General features: G+C 36.8%; 1 protein-coding gene across 1 annotated transcript in view; it reads right to left on the bottom strand.

Annotated features, from left to right (window-relative positions):
* The window catches only part of CDH10 (cadherin 10), a 102,784-nt gene that overhangs the window by 53,700 nt on the left and 32,778 nt on the right, over positions 1-16,306 (bottom strand). Inside the window, exon 2 of the mRNA XM_005236169.3 lies at positions 10,869-11,247. Coding sequence (XP_005236226.1) covers positions 10,869-11,099 — 231 coding nt within the window. The 5' untranslated portion in view covers positions 11,100-11,247. The remainder of the gene's footprint in view (positions 1-10,868; positions 11,248-16,306) is intronic.

Here is a 16,306-nt window from a genome sequence, read left to right as displayed (position 1 = left end):
GAAATGCATCTTATTGGTGATTTTACACCTATGCCCATAACATATGGGAAGGATGCCCATAACATAGACTAGCTTCCATCTAAATCTTCCTGACAAATGATTGACATTATTGCACTTTGTGCTTGCAAAGAACAGAACTGTCGCTTTCAGAAATTAGTTTCAAAATGGCCGATCACTGCTATTGGAATTATTAGGGGGAAAAAAAAAGTCAAATAGTTTAAAATAGATTTCTCAGAAACTGAGAAAGGCAGAGGCAGGAAACCTACCCCAGTGACTAGTACTGACCACTTAGACTCATTATCACTTACTTTCTCATCAAATTGATAAATGGCTTTCATTCAAGTATCAATGTGTAAGAAAGGTAAAACGGACAAGCAAAACAATCTTCACTCTTGTACCAAAACTAGCAAGTTTTCATTAAATCCTTCATACTTTCCCAGTGGCTTTCATTTACTGTACTACCTTGTAGCACTGAACACCATTAAATACAGCTTCCAGTCACTTGACAGAAAAAGAAGAAACAAATTTCAGCTAGTGGTCCCTACTCATGTTTGCATTATTTTCTAAGTAAACTTGAAAAGTATTTGCATAAGGGGTAATCACACAAAAACAATTACATGTATGTAGAAAATCATGAAGTGAACCCCTCCCACCGTTTTGAACGTGTTATTTGTGGAGCGCTCACATCAGATTAAAATTAAATATGAGCATAGTGTATGATTCTACAATACCAAGATCTATAGACACATGGAAAAGGAAATAATAAAAAACCTGCTTTAATATGCATGAGCTAAGTGTCATCATATAGGGTGCCGGTGCCCAGATGCTGGCTGGGGGAGCTGCAGTGGCGGCCCCCGTGAGGTGGTGCCGGGGCTGCCCCGTGCCGGGCACAGCCGGTCCCAGCTGGTTCCAGGCGGCTCCACCGGCCCCAGCACAGGGCACAGCTGAGCCCCGCAGCCACGGGCGGGCGCCTCGGGGAAAGCCGGGCTGAGAAAGGGCAAAATGCTGCTCATGACATATGATAAAAAATAGGAAATACATTTTAGTCCTTTACATCAGAAGCTAAACATACCAGTAGTAGCACGTAAAAGCTGTGCTTAAAACAGAAAGCTTTTAAATGCTGGTGAAGGGTCATTTCAGTCAGGAAGAACTAGAAAGTTCATTTAATTTTCAACTGATTACTAACTCTGTTCAGCAGAATTTAATATTTCAAGACCTACTTCAATGAGCAGCTTCCTTTACTTTGCAAGTCCTACAAATACCTACAAATGGTACACACTTTTAGTTTGTTTTCCTTCAGGAGAAAGAAAAAATAATGATTAAAACCACCTCATGTTTTTCAGGCTCCATTGCAGTTTACATGCTTTGAATTTCAATTAAAGACCATTAACAGTACTAAACTTATGTTAAACAGTGTTAAACTTACTAAATATAACACTTATGTCCTATAGAGGCCAGGTAGAAATAAGGATAGGCTATTTAGCATTTGCTTGAAAGCTGAACAAATGTGACTTTCAGAGATGATATCCCACTTCATTCGTTAGAACTCTTCTAGTTATTATGCCTTTTAAAATTACACAATGTATGTATAAAACTGTATCCATAGAAGTGGAAAAGGTCCTGGACTAAGCTTAGTATCTAACTTCAAGCTGTTGTCTACAGGCATAATTACATGTGTCTACCTAAGATATGTCTACCTAGAGCAATTTAGTATCTTACAGTTCTTCATGGGGTTTGCCTTGCTTCTTTGTTTGGAGTCTGGTAGTTCCAAACAGTGGTTTCTGTCTCTTGGGGCCATGGTTCACTTTGTTCACCAGGGCAGCACTTGCCACATCATTCAAGGTCCTGTGGCAGGTAGCTATGTATGGATATGTTATGGGAGCCTGCAACTGGCACAGACTTCATTGCCACTGAAGATGTGATGCAGATACAAACCTGGAACCACAGTGCTTCCCCTTTTCTCACCATACCAGTTGGTAAAGAAGATGTATCCATTTGATTACACTTGATTAGCCCGTTAGCTATATAACTTCTTTTCCCCAGAAGCACCCATGCAGGCATTGGCATGCTCTGAGCTCTTTCCCTTGTGTCCAACTCATACAGTAATAATATAGGACATACTGCCTTTCAGTTCTGTCAAACCAGATCTTCTCTGCTATGCTAAATGACACTTGTTAGCCTACTTTTTCATCTTTTTAGTTTTCTGGTTTCATTCTGCTATCTTTGGCTATATCCTTCCTTCCTTCCTTCCACCCTTCCTTCTTTTCTTCCTTCTTCCCCCTTTCCTTCCTTCCTTCCTTTCCAATGTGTGCTGTATCTCCTCTAATACCTCATGATCTTTTGAGCTATGAGTAACTCATGAGGCCTCACTGGTTTTATGAGACAGGTTTCTTGCAGTGCTAGGTGGTTCTGGTGGGATGAACAGTCCTGTTGACTTTACCACTTCAGAGAAAAAGTACAATCCCAAACCAGTCTGACTGTTTGGTCTTTAAGGGAAGATTTAAAGCAGAGAGGCATTCAACACATCCAGCATTTCTCCTTAACAGAACAAATACTGACACTGAACTCTCTGAGAAGGGCAACACTGGCTTGGAACATCTACACTCATCTCTGGTATATGTGGCTTACACCCCTAAGTAAAAGTGAAACAGAGCAAGGTCTTAAAGGATTAGTTAGGATGAGTTTGGTACCATGCTCTGGGTGTTCCTCTGTTTACGGTGAGATACAACAGAAGCAGCAGGGCCTGTTCTGTTCCGCTGGCAGTACTAAAGTAAGAGATAGGTGGAATGTACTCTGAGCAACCTAGCAGTCATAAATAAAGATAAGGTGGGCATTTGGAGGAGATAAGAAGGCCATGAGTCAGGAGGTTTTGCAAGCTCCAGAAACTAGGCTGTTGAACAAAGAAAGTTGAAAAGTTCAAGCGAGGAAGAAGATTGAGCAGCCCCCAAAAGTGAGGCCGAAGAATGGAACGACCACCCAAAAGTCTCCCCAAAAGTCAATTCTAGCGGACTCCGCCTCAAGCTCTGCCTAAACCCTGCCTGTTATGAATATGATGATTAGATGTCAAAATTAAATGAGTATGTATGTAAAGATGTAACCTTCACATGAAAACTGTATAAATTACCTGACTTTCACTGAAAACTTTGGAGCTAGTTTGTCCAGTGTGAACTGGCTAGCTCCCCAACATTGCACGAAATAAATACGTTTGCTGCTTAAAGACAAAAATTCATCTCTGAGCAGTTACTCTGTGGTGTTTTGGCATCAGAAGTCTAAAAGGACAGTAATCCATTCCAATTCCAGTACTATTTCACTGTGAAGCACTGGAGTTTCACTGTTGGTCTCTGTTCTTCTCCCTCTGCAAGATTTGCCAGTCTAAAGCAGCAAATGGGAATGCTCACTTTTGGTCTTTCATTTCCAGTGCCTGGCACATCTGAGCAAAATTACCGTCAGATAATTTGAGCACTGGGAATCACCTCCTTAAGCAATTGGGTATACCCTCAGTATGCCCTACTCATATGATTTAACCCCTCTTCCCTTGTACCAGACAACACTCTGAAGAAACTCATATGCACAGACATCTGTCCAGGTCTGGGAATCCACAGTTTTTGAGCAAATTTATCTGGCTTTGGATTCAGGCACACAACAACTGTGACTTCTTTGGTCTTCACTAAAATAACGGCAGATATTACAAAGCCTTTGTATTCCTCAACAACCACCTGTTAATTCTGTCCTGTGTCACCCAGCAAAATTCAGTGTCTTGTAGAGATACGTCCAGTACAGCAGCTAACAAATAATTCATTCTTTATGGGAATAAAAACTTACTGTTCAGCTAGGTCAGCTCTTTGCCGCCAGTACCTTCTGCTGCTGTTTAATGAAACAAGAAGTCAGAGACTCCAACATTCACTGAGGTTTCATAAGGAATAGTCCTTTTTGCAAACAGAAAATATAAACCCTTTGCACACTTCAATTTAGAGTAAATTATGAATCTAACCAGTCATAGTCATAAACTCCGTACTAAGATGGATCCCAGCAGAATCTGAGAAAGAATTTAATCTCAGCACTCACTGAGATGAGTTAGCCTCGAGGACAATCTTTCAGGAAGATTTTGATGCCTCTGTTATGGAAAAACAATGGCTGTACCATGTGTTTTGAGAAGGCATCATAGCTCCTGTGTTCTGGACTACAAGAAGAGGTAGAAAAAAAACCCCACAACAGTCCTTCAAAAAGAGAAGAAATTGATACATATTTCACTCTGACACTCTTGACCTGCCATGAAATATCTAGGGCCCCACACATGTACCCTCAAAAACAAGCTTTCATATTCTTGCCATAAATTGGTGCCTTACGTGTTAAGTTTGTCTGAGAAAGAAATAAACTGCTAAATGTTGTTGTCCCTCAAGTGTCCATTCCACCACACTACATTATCTTCAATGAGGTAAGATTTTTGAAGATACACAACTGTGAAAAACTTGCTTTTTGCATCCAGTAGTTACACCAAAAAATTATCAAGTGGAAACTGTTAAAGGACAAGCTGCCCTCTCTCTACTCTGGAACCTCAGTCCCAGACACAGCAAATCACAATTAATTTATTCAGTTTTCAGGATATCTTTCCTCCCTTTCTATTCTTTTTTATTGATCCCTGTCACAAGAATCTGCTCTAGCTGAAAATTCAACCCCTATAGAACTTCAGTGCCACAGAGCTGATTTCTTTCACCTGGAAGAGAAGGCATTTTATGCTCAACCACATCTTCACACCAAATATTAAGCCTCCATATAAGCGCTTTCGATTCAAAATCCTACTCTTCAGTCTATTGTAGCACCAAAGGTCTTTACAAAAAACCCCAACTATGATAGAAACACTCTTCAGGAATCAAAATACAGAAATTTTTAAAAGGGTTTGATAAGTCTTCATCTTACCACTACAACAGCAAAACTTCACTGGGACCTTTTTTTTTTTTTTTTTTTTGACAGCAAACCCCTTCAAATCAAGGCAACACATTTTTTTGTATTACTCTCTCCAAAATCAGTATATTTAGTAGCCACTTTATCAAAAAGAAAAGTAAATTCAAGATTCCTGCCCAGGATGGTTTCTGGCTTTCACTTCTCTCAGGAAATTACTTTGTTTACTCTTTCCTTAAATCTGACTGTTTCTCCAACAGCAACAATTCTATGCACATTTGATCTTGGCATTCTTTATCGTTTTTATGTTGACAGAATATGGACTTCAGGAAAATACATCTTTTTATCTCTGGTGTTACCAAATTTTATGTATAATATCTCTCATTGGATTATGGACTATACTAAGCAATATTAACAATACTAAGCAGTATGAAGGAATGCTAGCAGTACTAACTTAAACCAGTATATTTAATTCTAATACATATACATTTAACTAGAGCACAAGCAACACCTGAGGCTTCCCTACTTTTACATCTTTATGACTGGGTGGTAAGCTGTCCTGGGCTCTGTTGACACTTCTGTTACACATTTAACTCTTGCTGAGGTGTCTAAAATCAATGCCACTTTTGGGATTTCTGTCTTTCGGGCTTTATCAAGTTAAGGATGTGGGACCCTCCTTCAGGTACCAGTTCCGTGGTATATCATCTACAGTGTCAACAGACACAGATAAATGCTAAAAGGAAAAGACAGGCGACGAACTAGCAATTGTTGTTCTTGAAACTGCGTGATGTGTGCACATGTTGCTAATACTCCAGGTCCTTTCCTCAGAATCCTGTCTATGTTGGGGCTCTTGAACTGAGAGGAACTAAGTGAGGTTGACATGTCCTGCTCTTTACACCATCAAAGATAATGAGTACACTAAGAAGTATGCAATTATGAATACTGCCAGGACAATCCTTTCTGGTAACAGTTCTAATATGGCAAACACAAAATTATAGATAAATTTTGTGCAAGTATACGGGGTAAACTACCTCTGAGATACTAAAAATCACTGCAGTATAACTAAGAACTTCAGTCTCTCTGTCATGATTTAATCCCAGCAACTAAGCACCACAGTCACTCTCTTACTTCTTTGCGGTGGAAGAGCAGGGAAAATCCAGAGAGTAAAAGAGAAAACTCGTGGGTTGAGATAAAGAAAATTAATAAGCTACACAAAAGCCACACGCGCAATTAAAGCAAAACAAGGAATTAATTCACTACTTCCCATGGGCAGGCAGATGTTCAGCCATCCCCAGGAAAGCAGGGCTCCATCACACGTGATGGTTACTTGGGAAGACAAATGCCATAACTCTGAATGTTCCCCCTCCTTATTCTTCCCCCAGCTTTGTATACTGAGCATGACGTTATATGGTATGGAATATCCCTCTGGGGTCAGTTGGAGTCGGTTCTCCCAGCTGTGTCCCCTTCCAACTTCTTGTGCCCACCCCCAGCCTACTTGCTGGCGATGTGGGGTGAGAAGCAGAAAAGGCCTTGACTCTGTGTAAGCACTGCTCAGCAATAATTGAAATATACCTTTATTATCAACACTGTTTCCAGCAGAAAACCAGAACATAGCCCAATACTAGCTACTCTGAAGAAAATTAACTCTATCCAGTCAAAACCAGCACACTCAAAGCACTGAAAAAATCATGTCAGTTGATCCTTTATGCTATAAAACTACTATGATGAAAATTGCTGGAAAAAGCCAGTATCTATCTTAGATAGTAAAGTGGGAAAAATATCTGCAAGAATGAAGCAAATGGCAAGATCTGGCAAAATAGTAAGGAAGGAAAAAAAACCCACAACCAACTTTCATGTGGATGAAGAATGTATTTGTAAATTTATTTTTGGATAACTATGGATTAAGACACTGTTGGCACACAGCAGTGCTTCTTTTAGGTGACAACTATTAGAGTATGATTTTGGGATTGAAAAGAAAAATGTTTCTTCTGGATAGGCTCAAAATAAATTAAAGATTGTAAGAGTAAGTTTGAAAATGCATAATACTTTATAATTGCACCACTTTGTCTGGAAAAAAAAAAAGGGCCTTAAAATTACATAGTAACAAAAAGAAATCAAAGTTATGAATCGACTTTCCATATGTTAAGAAAGAATAATAGCACATCCATAGACTTTCTGCACAGAGAAAGACATAAAGGACGTATTCACCAGAACTCTAACCCCAAATACAAATAAAATGGCTGTTTTGGTATGAGGTTTAAGCTTCCTTGAGAATATCCTTGCAGTGTTTCTCTGAGACTAGGAAAAGTACTTTATCTCAGAATTACTTTCTTATAGCATATTTTGCAAAGATAGGCCAAAGGTAAGTTGTGTAATGCATACATAGGTCTGGCTTCTCATATGCTCTTTTTTCTGGCTTCAGCCTTCACTAGAAAATATAGCTGTACTTATTATTTGAGATTCTGCACATACAACATTCACTTAGATCATTTTGATTTCTAGCCTCAGGATACTGTGTATTACATGAAGGAAAGGATGACCAACCTCCTTTCTTATAATAATAATAAATACCACCCTGAAGACACCAGTGAATGTCCATAATCAGTCAACATGTACTTTGTCACCATTTCACAAGCATGGTTGACTTAAACAAGGAACTCTTCAGCTGTTACTGGATTACACATCCCATTCATTTATTGAACCTAATTTCCATCATGTTACTCTAGTAGAACATTCTAAAGCTGACTTAAATAGTGAATAAATAAATGCATAAATTGCATTTTGAATTGTAGACACTGCTTTCAAGAGTAATGTGATATTCAACAGTTTTCAAGCTCCCTTGACAGATATATAGATGCAGGATTAGAAGCAAGAAAAAATGGATCAATCATGAGCGCAGAAAGCAAGCAGATGTAAATCACAAATCCAGGTGAATTTGGTAGCCTCAGTTTTAGAATTTATGTTGATTATTTTACTGGCATGTTTGTCATCTACTATGGTCAGTTTTAAAAATCACACTTAGTACTTATTTTTGACCGAAACGTCTCCAAGACAAACATTCTCTTTAGTCATTGACTATGATTCATTGAGTTCTAACTTGTGCTCTTACTGTCTATCGTAATTTCCAAACACCATCTCCAAACATGTTTCAGAGAAATTAACAGGTAGATGGCCTTTTATGTCACCCACCTATGCCAATAACTTTGGCTTTGTATAAAATCAGATAAAAGGAAACATCCAAAAAATGTTTGACTATACAATTCAGACATCCTTTGGAGAGTACGACACCAGGGAAAATATATAGTTATTATAAAGTTTATGTACTAAGACTTGAATCATTAATTCTCTTGTTCTCTAATAATTTATGAATTTAGACTATCAGACATTTAAAACATTATTTAGTGTAACAGTTTATTGTTAGTTCCACATACAATCTCTGTCCTTTTGCTTCCTTTGTGTAAAACTCTCCCCTGTGCAAATACAATGCTATGATACTCTTCGTTTTAGATGTGTTTTCTACACTTTTCCCCAAACTTGTCAGAAAATGACTATAGGGCAATTTCATATGCTTATATGCTTGCTCAAATTAACAACTTTTTTGCTCTAAGCAGAGCAAAAAGGGTGAAAGCCCAGTCTTAACTGATCTTCAAGATTCTTCTTAGAACTGTACTCTTTTGTCTGCCATTTTACTTATCTTTACTTATTAATTCCATTTGCAAACGCTTATTTCCTCTCAGTCAAAGTAGTTCTGTGTTTATCAACACCTCTCTTTTTAAAATGCAGACGATTTAGCCTATAAAAATGTTAACCTTTTTCCCTCACAAGACTCTTCCTTCACTCATCATGACTGGAAGAAAGTAAGTAACACCACTCACACTTTATGATTTGGGATCATAAATATTCAAAAATAATGCAACAAAGAAAAGTTATCAGTAGGTTTCTGAAGGAGACTAAATAATTTTAAATTCAGGCTGCCCTGCAAAGCTATTTATTTCCTGCAGCTTCTGGGAGCAAGACACTTCCAAATACAATAGCATAGTGTTTCCATACAGTGACAGCTTATTTTGTGGGCAAAGTCAATTTTCATAAGCTATCTGTCTGGCCTGGACTGAGGAACGGGCCTAAATACTTTGGAACACTTGGGAGGCATGATTTTACACTTGGTAAATGTATGAAATAAACATAGGGACTATTTACAGGGCTTTTAACATGCTTTGGAAATGGCTGCTATCATTCAAATGCTAGTGATAAAATTACAAAAGATTCAAACCAACATGTAAGAAGTAGAAACAAAAAGGCAGTTTAGTCATTCATAAGCTTGCACTCTTAAATTCTTACTTAGTATTTAAATTTTGTAAATTTTAATAGGCATTTCCTTTCTCACCCCACCCCCACCCCCCCACCCCCCCCCACCCCCAGCATTCTTAATCCTTTCAAGAAACATTTTATAATGTAATAGTCCCATGCACCAGCATATGCTTTGGACAAAATGGCTGGTTAAAGCAGTTTAGCAGAGGGACTTTGGGGCTCTCATGGACAGCAAGCTTACCGTGAGCCAGCAACGTGCTTTTGCAACAAAAAAGGTCAACAGCACCCTCGGCTCCATTAGGAAAAGCACCAGCAGGAGATCAAGAGAGGCAACTGTTCCTTTCTGATCTGCCCTAGTGAAACACATGTGGAGTGCTGTGTCCAGTTGTGGGCTCCCCAGAAGAAGAGAGATGGGGAGCTACTGGAGAGTATCCATCAAAAGGCTGGTTAGTTGATTAAGGGACTGGAGCATTTTTCATATGAAGGGAAGCTGAGAGAGCTGAGACTGTTCAGCATGGAGAAGGCTCAGCAGGGACCTTATTAATGTGTATAAATACCTGATGGGAAAGACTGAGGGAGGCAGATCCAGTCTCTTTTTCAGTGGTGCCCAGTGACAGGACAAGAGGCAATAGGTACAAACTGCAACACAGGAAATTCCCTTTAAATATAGGAACCAACTCTTTACTGAGTGGGTGGCCAAACAGTTGAACAGGCTGCCCAAGAAATTTTGAAGTCTCCACCTTTGAGATATTTAAAATCCAGCTGACTTTGCTTTGAGCAGGGGGGTTAGACTAGATAATCTCCAGAGGTACCTTACAGTGTCATCTATTCTGTGATTCTTTGATTTTCAACAAGTCAGTATCTCTCTGCAGTATTTTACACATTCAAAATCATGTAAAAAATGAAAATCTGGATTATAGAAAATTAGATTTCTATGTTTATCAGCAACCATTGGTGCTATCTGGTACCCATTACTGTTGACATCGACTTCCATTTTCATGCAAATTACCATTTTTAATTAATTCCTTGTAGCTCTTATATTTTTCAATCAATCACATGGCAAAACCTAAGTGTCAACTGAAAATAATTTAAAGGACACTTCCAGTGTCCTTTATGTATGCATCTAGTATGCTGTGCAGTTGTATGTGCAGTTCTGCTGACTTGTATTGTAGCTCACTTCCTAACCATCTCATTTCTATCACACAGTAGTTAATGAATCTTACTCACTCCAGTTCATTGAAATTCAGGGAGAGTTAAAGAGGAAGAATATTTTTTCTTCAAAATAGGTTGCATTCTTCAAACATAAGCAGAGAAAAGGAATGCATTCTTTTGTATGAAACACAAAATATTCAAAGAGAATGAGTTGAAAAATAGTTTTATAATGAATTATATTTTGATACAGATGAGATACTAAATGGGCTGCTGGTAAGAACAATGTCCTAAAGCAAACAAATCTGTCAAAGATTTCTTCATTTGTTTCATTCAAATATTTCTGAATACCTTCAACTAGCAAATTACAATTTAGCAATTCTAGCAGGACAAACAATGTATATATTGCCTGGAAATCTGCTTCTTATGCATTAGAATAAACCACAGAAACTAGGGCTCTACAAAGATAAGTAAACTTGACAATTATACAGAGATCTTAAAAAGAAACCTACCTTGCCTACATACTGATAATCAGATCCTGTGTATTCCTCTAAAAGAAAAAACTGGTTCCACATCCAGCCTCGCTTCTGGCGGTGAATTGCTTTTCCATCATTCCCTGATGTACGTCCCCCAAAGGTTTTGGGTCTGAGATCAGGAGTCCTTCTGAAAAGCATTTCTGTATGGCAGGGATGCGGCAGCCACATCCAGAGCAGCAGAAGTAACAGGACTTGCTGTGTTTTCATAGCTCTCCACTGCTGATGCTCTTCAAGCTGGTCAGCAATGGAATCTACAGTTTTGTTTTTTCTTGACTTGATTTTTATGTCTCTAGTTGCTGATGCAGCCAAGCAGCTTCCAGCAACTCATCTCTGAACTGTACATAGTAACCAATTCCTGAAAATAAACAGAGGAGAGACAATGTAAGTTGAAATGCATTCACTCCCTAGTGTCCAACATCCCTGCTACTGTATCCTGCAAATCCAAAACATTATGACATATAAAGCAACCTGGTTAGGAATACAGAGGTTATCCAGATAGGGAGAACACTGTGAATATGTTAGGCAGCTGCTTTCAAAACACTTCCTAAGTAAGAGTGTTCTGAGATGGACAACTATTTCGCCATTAAAACATTTCAATTTAGAAACTTCTAAGTGTTCTTTATATAGAATAGGGGATTAATATTGCTGAAACTTATACATTAAACACTGTTGCCTTTGCTTCAAACATTTTCCACCTGATTTGATTTACAAGAATTTCAGTGTTTCATTAATCTTACTATCAGGAGAACTGAAAAGCCAGAACAAAGTAGTTTTAGAAGTAAGGGAATCATAAAACACCAGTTCTCCAGGGTATTTTAAATGGCAAAAGAGAACATCATATGCATCAGAAGAAATACAACATGACAAGAAGAAAACTTTCAAACAGAAAAAGTTCTTGAGATGATCTTGCACTATGGAGTGGTGCAAATTTAGCCTTACGTGTAGGAGGTATGTGAAAAATGTTTTGTCTGTTTTGCAAGTATCCTGAATACATAATTTTGGAAAGTACTAAAATTAATTTTATTGTGGGAAGTGATATTGCAGAGAGAAGGCAAGCCCCTCTGTTTAACTCATCCTTGTCTTGCCTCTACTTCTTTGCTTTGTTTTGTTTTCTTTTGCTTTGTTTTCTTTTAGTTTTTCCTTCTTCTGACAGAACCATGAGATGTTATTTAGAAGGAAAAAATTAGCCATGTTTTCTTCACTTTACCTCCATCCCAGCATTTAGAGTAATGCTTTTTGCTAGTGAGATCATTTGGTAAGGTTTTCCTTCAGTAAATCATGAAAACCTATGACTTGTCATCTTAATAAGGTGTGGTTTCTGCAAATTTTATTCAAGGTGATTTGAGCTATGTTTTGGTGTTGTTTTTTTTTTTTTTTTTAAACATGCCCACAGGAAACAGAATGCATGCATGCTGGTTGCAGTTCCTTGTATATTCTTCCACATGCAGCAGAAACCCCAAGCAGTAAAAATCTTGATAGTTTTTTTGTCCTTTTTTTCTGATTTTGATAAATAAGTAATGCTGCACACAGCAATACCATGTGTCTTCTGGTTTCAATAAAACTACACTATAGCTCATTATCATCTCAAATATTTTTTATTTTTCAAAGCAGAGCTATGTAAAAATCCTTTCTGTGTTTCAGTTTGATAGTGATATGCTACTTAAGATATTTCCAGTAAGCTTGTGTTGATTAAAGGGTTTGCAATAAAACATCAGGGGTTAGAGTAGCAAGCCTATGAAATGTAGTGATTTCTTGCAGCTAAAAGACTCTATGTGCATGCATGCATGTGTGTGTGTGTCAATAACTGAACAGATTCAGTCCAAGAGCCAGCTTCTGTTTTTAGAGCTAAATTATCTCAGGAGAATGTTTTCCATTCTCCTCTAACATCTGAAAGACTAAAGAACTTCTCAAAGCCACTGTTTTCAAGGACTTCAACTCCATGATTGTTCACAGTAGCTCACAGGCATTCATTTCCATTTGTTTAAATAAATATTAGATTATGTATTGTTTCATTTACCTCTTCTTTCTTTCTCCTAAAACCTTGACATTTACCTGATTCGTGAACTATGAATACTACCCAGATCAATCTGTTCTAATATAAACCACTAATCACATATGCTTAATTATATCATCACGTAAAAACTGGAGATGTGATCCTCCACCTTGGAAATTATTTGTCACAACCCATATTTATGTTCTTTTGAAACAAAGGTACACTGAGAGAGAGAGGAGGGCTGCAATTTATTCTTAGATACTTAGAAATGTTTATTCTCAAAGACTATAGGAATTTCAAACTTGAAATTAGCTCTCTATAAAAACTGCAAAGCTAATTTTTTTTTTTTTTTAAAGGTGATACAAAATTTTCTTCTGTGTGTGTCTGTGGTGGAGGATGTTTCTTTTTTCACTTTCTTGTTGCCAGCCGTACGTATATTCCATTATTCACACATTATTATTTGATGTGGAAGTGTTGTTAAACTCCTCTTGGGAAATAATGCTTCAATATTAGGGGTTGTTACTGAATTTCCTCCTTGTTAAATTAGGTCAGCAGAATGAAAGCTCAGATGAAATTTGGTGAAGTTATAAAAGTGGCTAATGCAGATGGACTTGGCAAGCATGGCTGCTTAATGGATGTACTATCAATAAGGCCTTTTCCTTCCTTTGAGACTCCTGTTGTTCAGCTTCCTGCTTTAAATTTAATGAGTTTGATAGTAATCTACACTAAACCAATAACATTTACCTTTAAAAATACGCTAACAAACAAGAAAAAAATCAGACTGTACTAATAACAATTAAATAAAAAGCACCGGAATAAAGGAACTGCTTGAAGACAATTAGATGAAGGAAACCTTTTAATATATAACTACAGAAAACAGTCAGAAGTCCTAGTTCTGTAATAGAGTGCGTATTTAGGTTCTGTGTTACCCTACCAATGCTGGAGTAATAAATGGAGGAAGATAAATTTATCATCTATTTTTTTAATTCCTTGGAAACCTAATTGGAAAAATGTCCAAATTTTGATAAAAACCTTATCTTAGAAGAGAATCTGAGAACTCAGCAGAATTGTAATAGTTTTGCTGGCTTCAAATAAGTATTTTTTTTAAAGAACTGAAATAATTTTAAATAGCATTAAATAGTTTTAAATGAAACTATTTTACCAGTCTTTCTTCTCAAATCTCTACCTCTTTTTCCAGAAGATCTTTTCTCAACATTTTCCCACAACAGAAAAGAAACAATGAAAAAAAAAAATAATTTGTCTTCTAAAAACTATTAAATATGTGCAAGGTTCCATATTTCTGTGTAATATTATTCTAAATTACATTAAACTCACTACAGAGGAACATTATGCCTAACTCTACTCTTGTTTATACAGGTTTTTGTTTTGGAATTATTTTTAGCAGGTTTTCTTGGAACAATTTCTAGTATTGAGGAGATGGATCAATCATCACTGAAGCTACTAAAAATTTCACCATTAGCTTTCAGCTAACAATTTAAAAACAATTAGGCAGTTATCTCTTGCCACAGGTTAATCACATCTAAATCTCTGAGAAGAAAATATTTTACTGCAACTACAACTGTATTCATGTGTTTCCAAATGCAGGTTTTGCAAAATTTGGAAAATATTATATTTTGTTTGCTCAGACATACAACCCTCCCTAATAATACTACAACATACCTAATACAATTTGAAACTCATGAGATTTAACGGACATATAAGATGAGCCATGGATACCTTTCACTGACACACTTCTCAGACTTCCATTTACAGCTTGCTCCAGGAGGCTGATCTTTCACAGCTGAGATGTTATTCCTTTAATAAATTATTTCCTCTTTTTGTCTACATTAATGTATAGGTGCTTTTAGAAGGCAGAATAATTAAATTTAAAGTAAGAACTGTAATATAGGTAAAAACCTTGTATGGTTTTCTTTAATTAAGAAGTTTTAGTAAACCTTTCTTCCTTATGAAGAACAAATTCAAACAGCAAACAATTTTACTAGGGATAGCTGCCATTTATGATTTTTGTTCCATATTTAACCTTGGTCAAACTTGAACTGAATTTTAATTGTGTAACATTTCAAAAAGCTCATCTAAAGAAAGAAATTTATGCAATGACATTTCTGTTTTCTCCCTTTCTGTTTCAGTGGGGAGCCACTATCTATTCACATCTCTAATCTTCCCTTCCAGTCCTTTTTAGCTGTGTTTGTACAAAAGAAAGATATTTTGGGGACCAAAGATGCTTCATGACGAATTAGGTTAAACTGTGTTGGAATTTTAAAGAGAACAATCTTTAATTTTATTACAATGGAAGACACTGGAGCATATTTTGTTGAGATACAATTGCTACCGTTTGGATTCCTCCTTGAAGTGGTAACTTCGTAAGGTGCCTCTCTATTTCATTAAAACTCTGCCTTGTGGCTTATGATATCATAAATGAAATTCAAAACTCTGGCTAGGTTTTGAAATAATAGGGACTATTTAACAAGCTAGTAAAAATGCAATTAGGAAGGCAGCTAAGTGCAGGAAAAGCAGCATTGTCAAGGAACCTTAGAAAGGCCTGCAGCTCAGCCAATTGAGTTGTTTTAACTTATTTGCAATCTCTTTATCAAAGCCAGGAATAAGGTTCTAATGCTTTAATGCACAGTATTATGATGAAAGTACTTTAGACAGACACCTTTGTAAGAGACTTACTCAAAACGCAGTATTTCCCTCTGTAAGTGTAACTTAGAGGTGTAAGTTATCACTTCAGGGAAAAAGGCAACAATACTTTCTATAAAGGTTTTTTTAAAAGTACTTGAAGAAAAAACCCCAGCTCTTTTAAATGATCAATTCTTAATGGATTCTAATCTCATCGTCCCTTATATTATAGATTTATGGTCCTTGCTTTATCTATTATATCCCAATGAAGCTGTCTAATTCTTCTCAGAATTTAATTGCCTAGCTCTGAACTAAGGAGATAACTGGTAAACTGTCAAAAAGCTGCTTATTTCATTTTGCTCCAGTGGAATGCTTACACACTGCAGTGACCACAATTCAAGTTATTAAATTATAACATGAATTTGCAAAAATAGTCAGCTATACCTTTGAACTTTAGAACTCAGTCATCTTTATGAAGTCCTGTAACACTTGATCCACTTAGAAATTTAAATTGAGTATGCATAGTTTGATGCTAAACTAAAAAATTAAACCAACATTTCAGGAATAATGTATTTTAATTAGTGATACTAATCATATTTCCCAATCATGAAAACTAGTTCACTCAGATCAGAGTTTTTCACATTATTTTCATAGTTAATGGGGAGAAAAACTGAAAACCAAACCGTGAAAAAAAAAGGAAAAGAAAATACTAAGCATTTTAACTTTTGTTACAAGAGTTAATATTTTCGGCAACAGAGAGGTTACACAGGAACATACCTTG

Source organism: Falco peregrinus, chromosome 3 (genome assembly GCF_023634155.1).
Source record: "Falco peregrinus isolate bFalPer1 chromosome 3, bFalPer1.pri, whole genome shotgun sequence".
Classification (NCBI taxonomy): Eukaryota; Metazoa; Chordata; class Aves; order Falconiformes; family Falconidae; genus Falco; species Falco peregrinus.
Note: the sequence above shows the minus strand (reverse complement) of the source record. Positions and strands in the feature narration are given on the sequence as shown.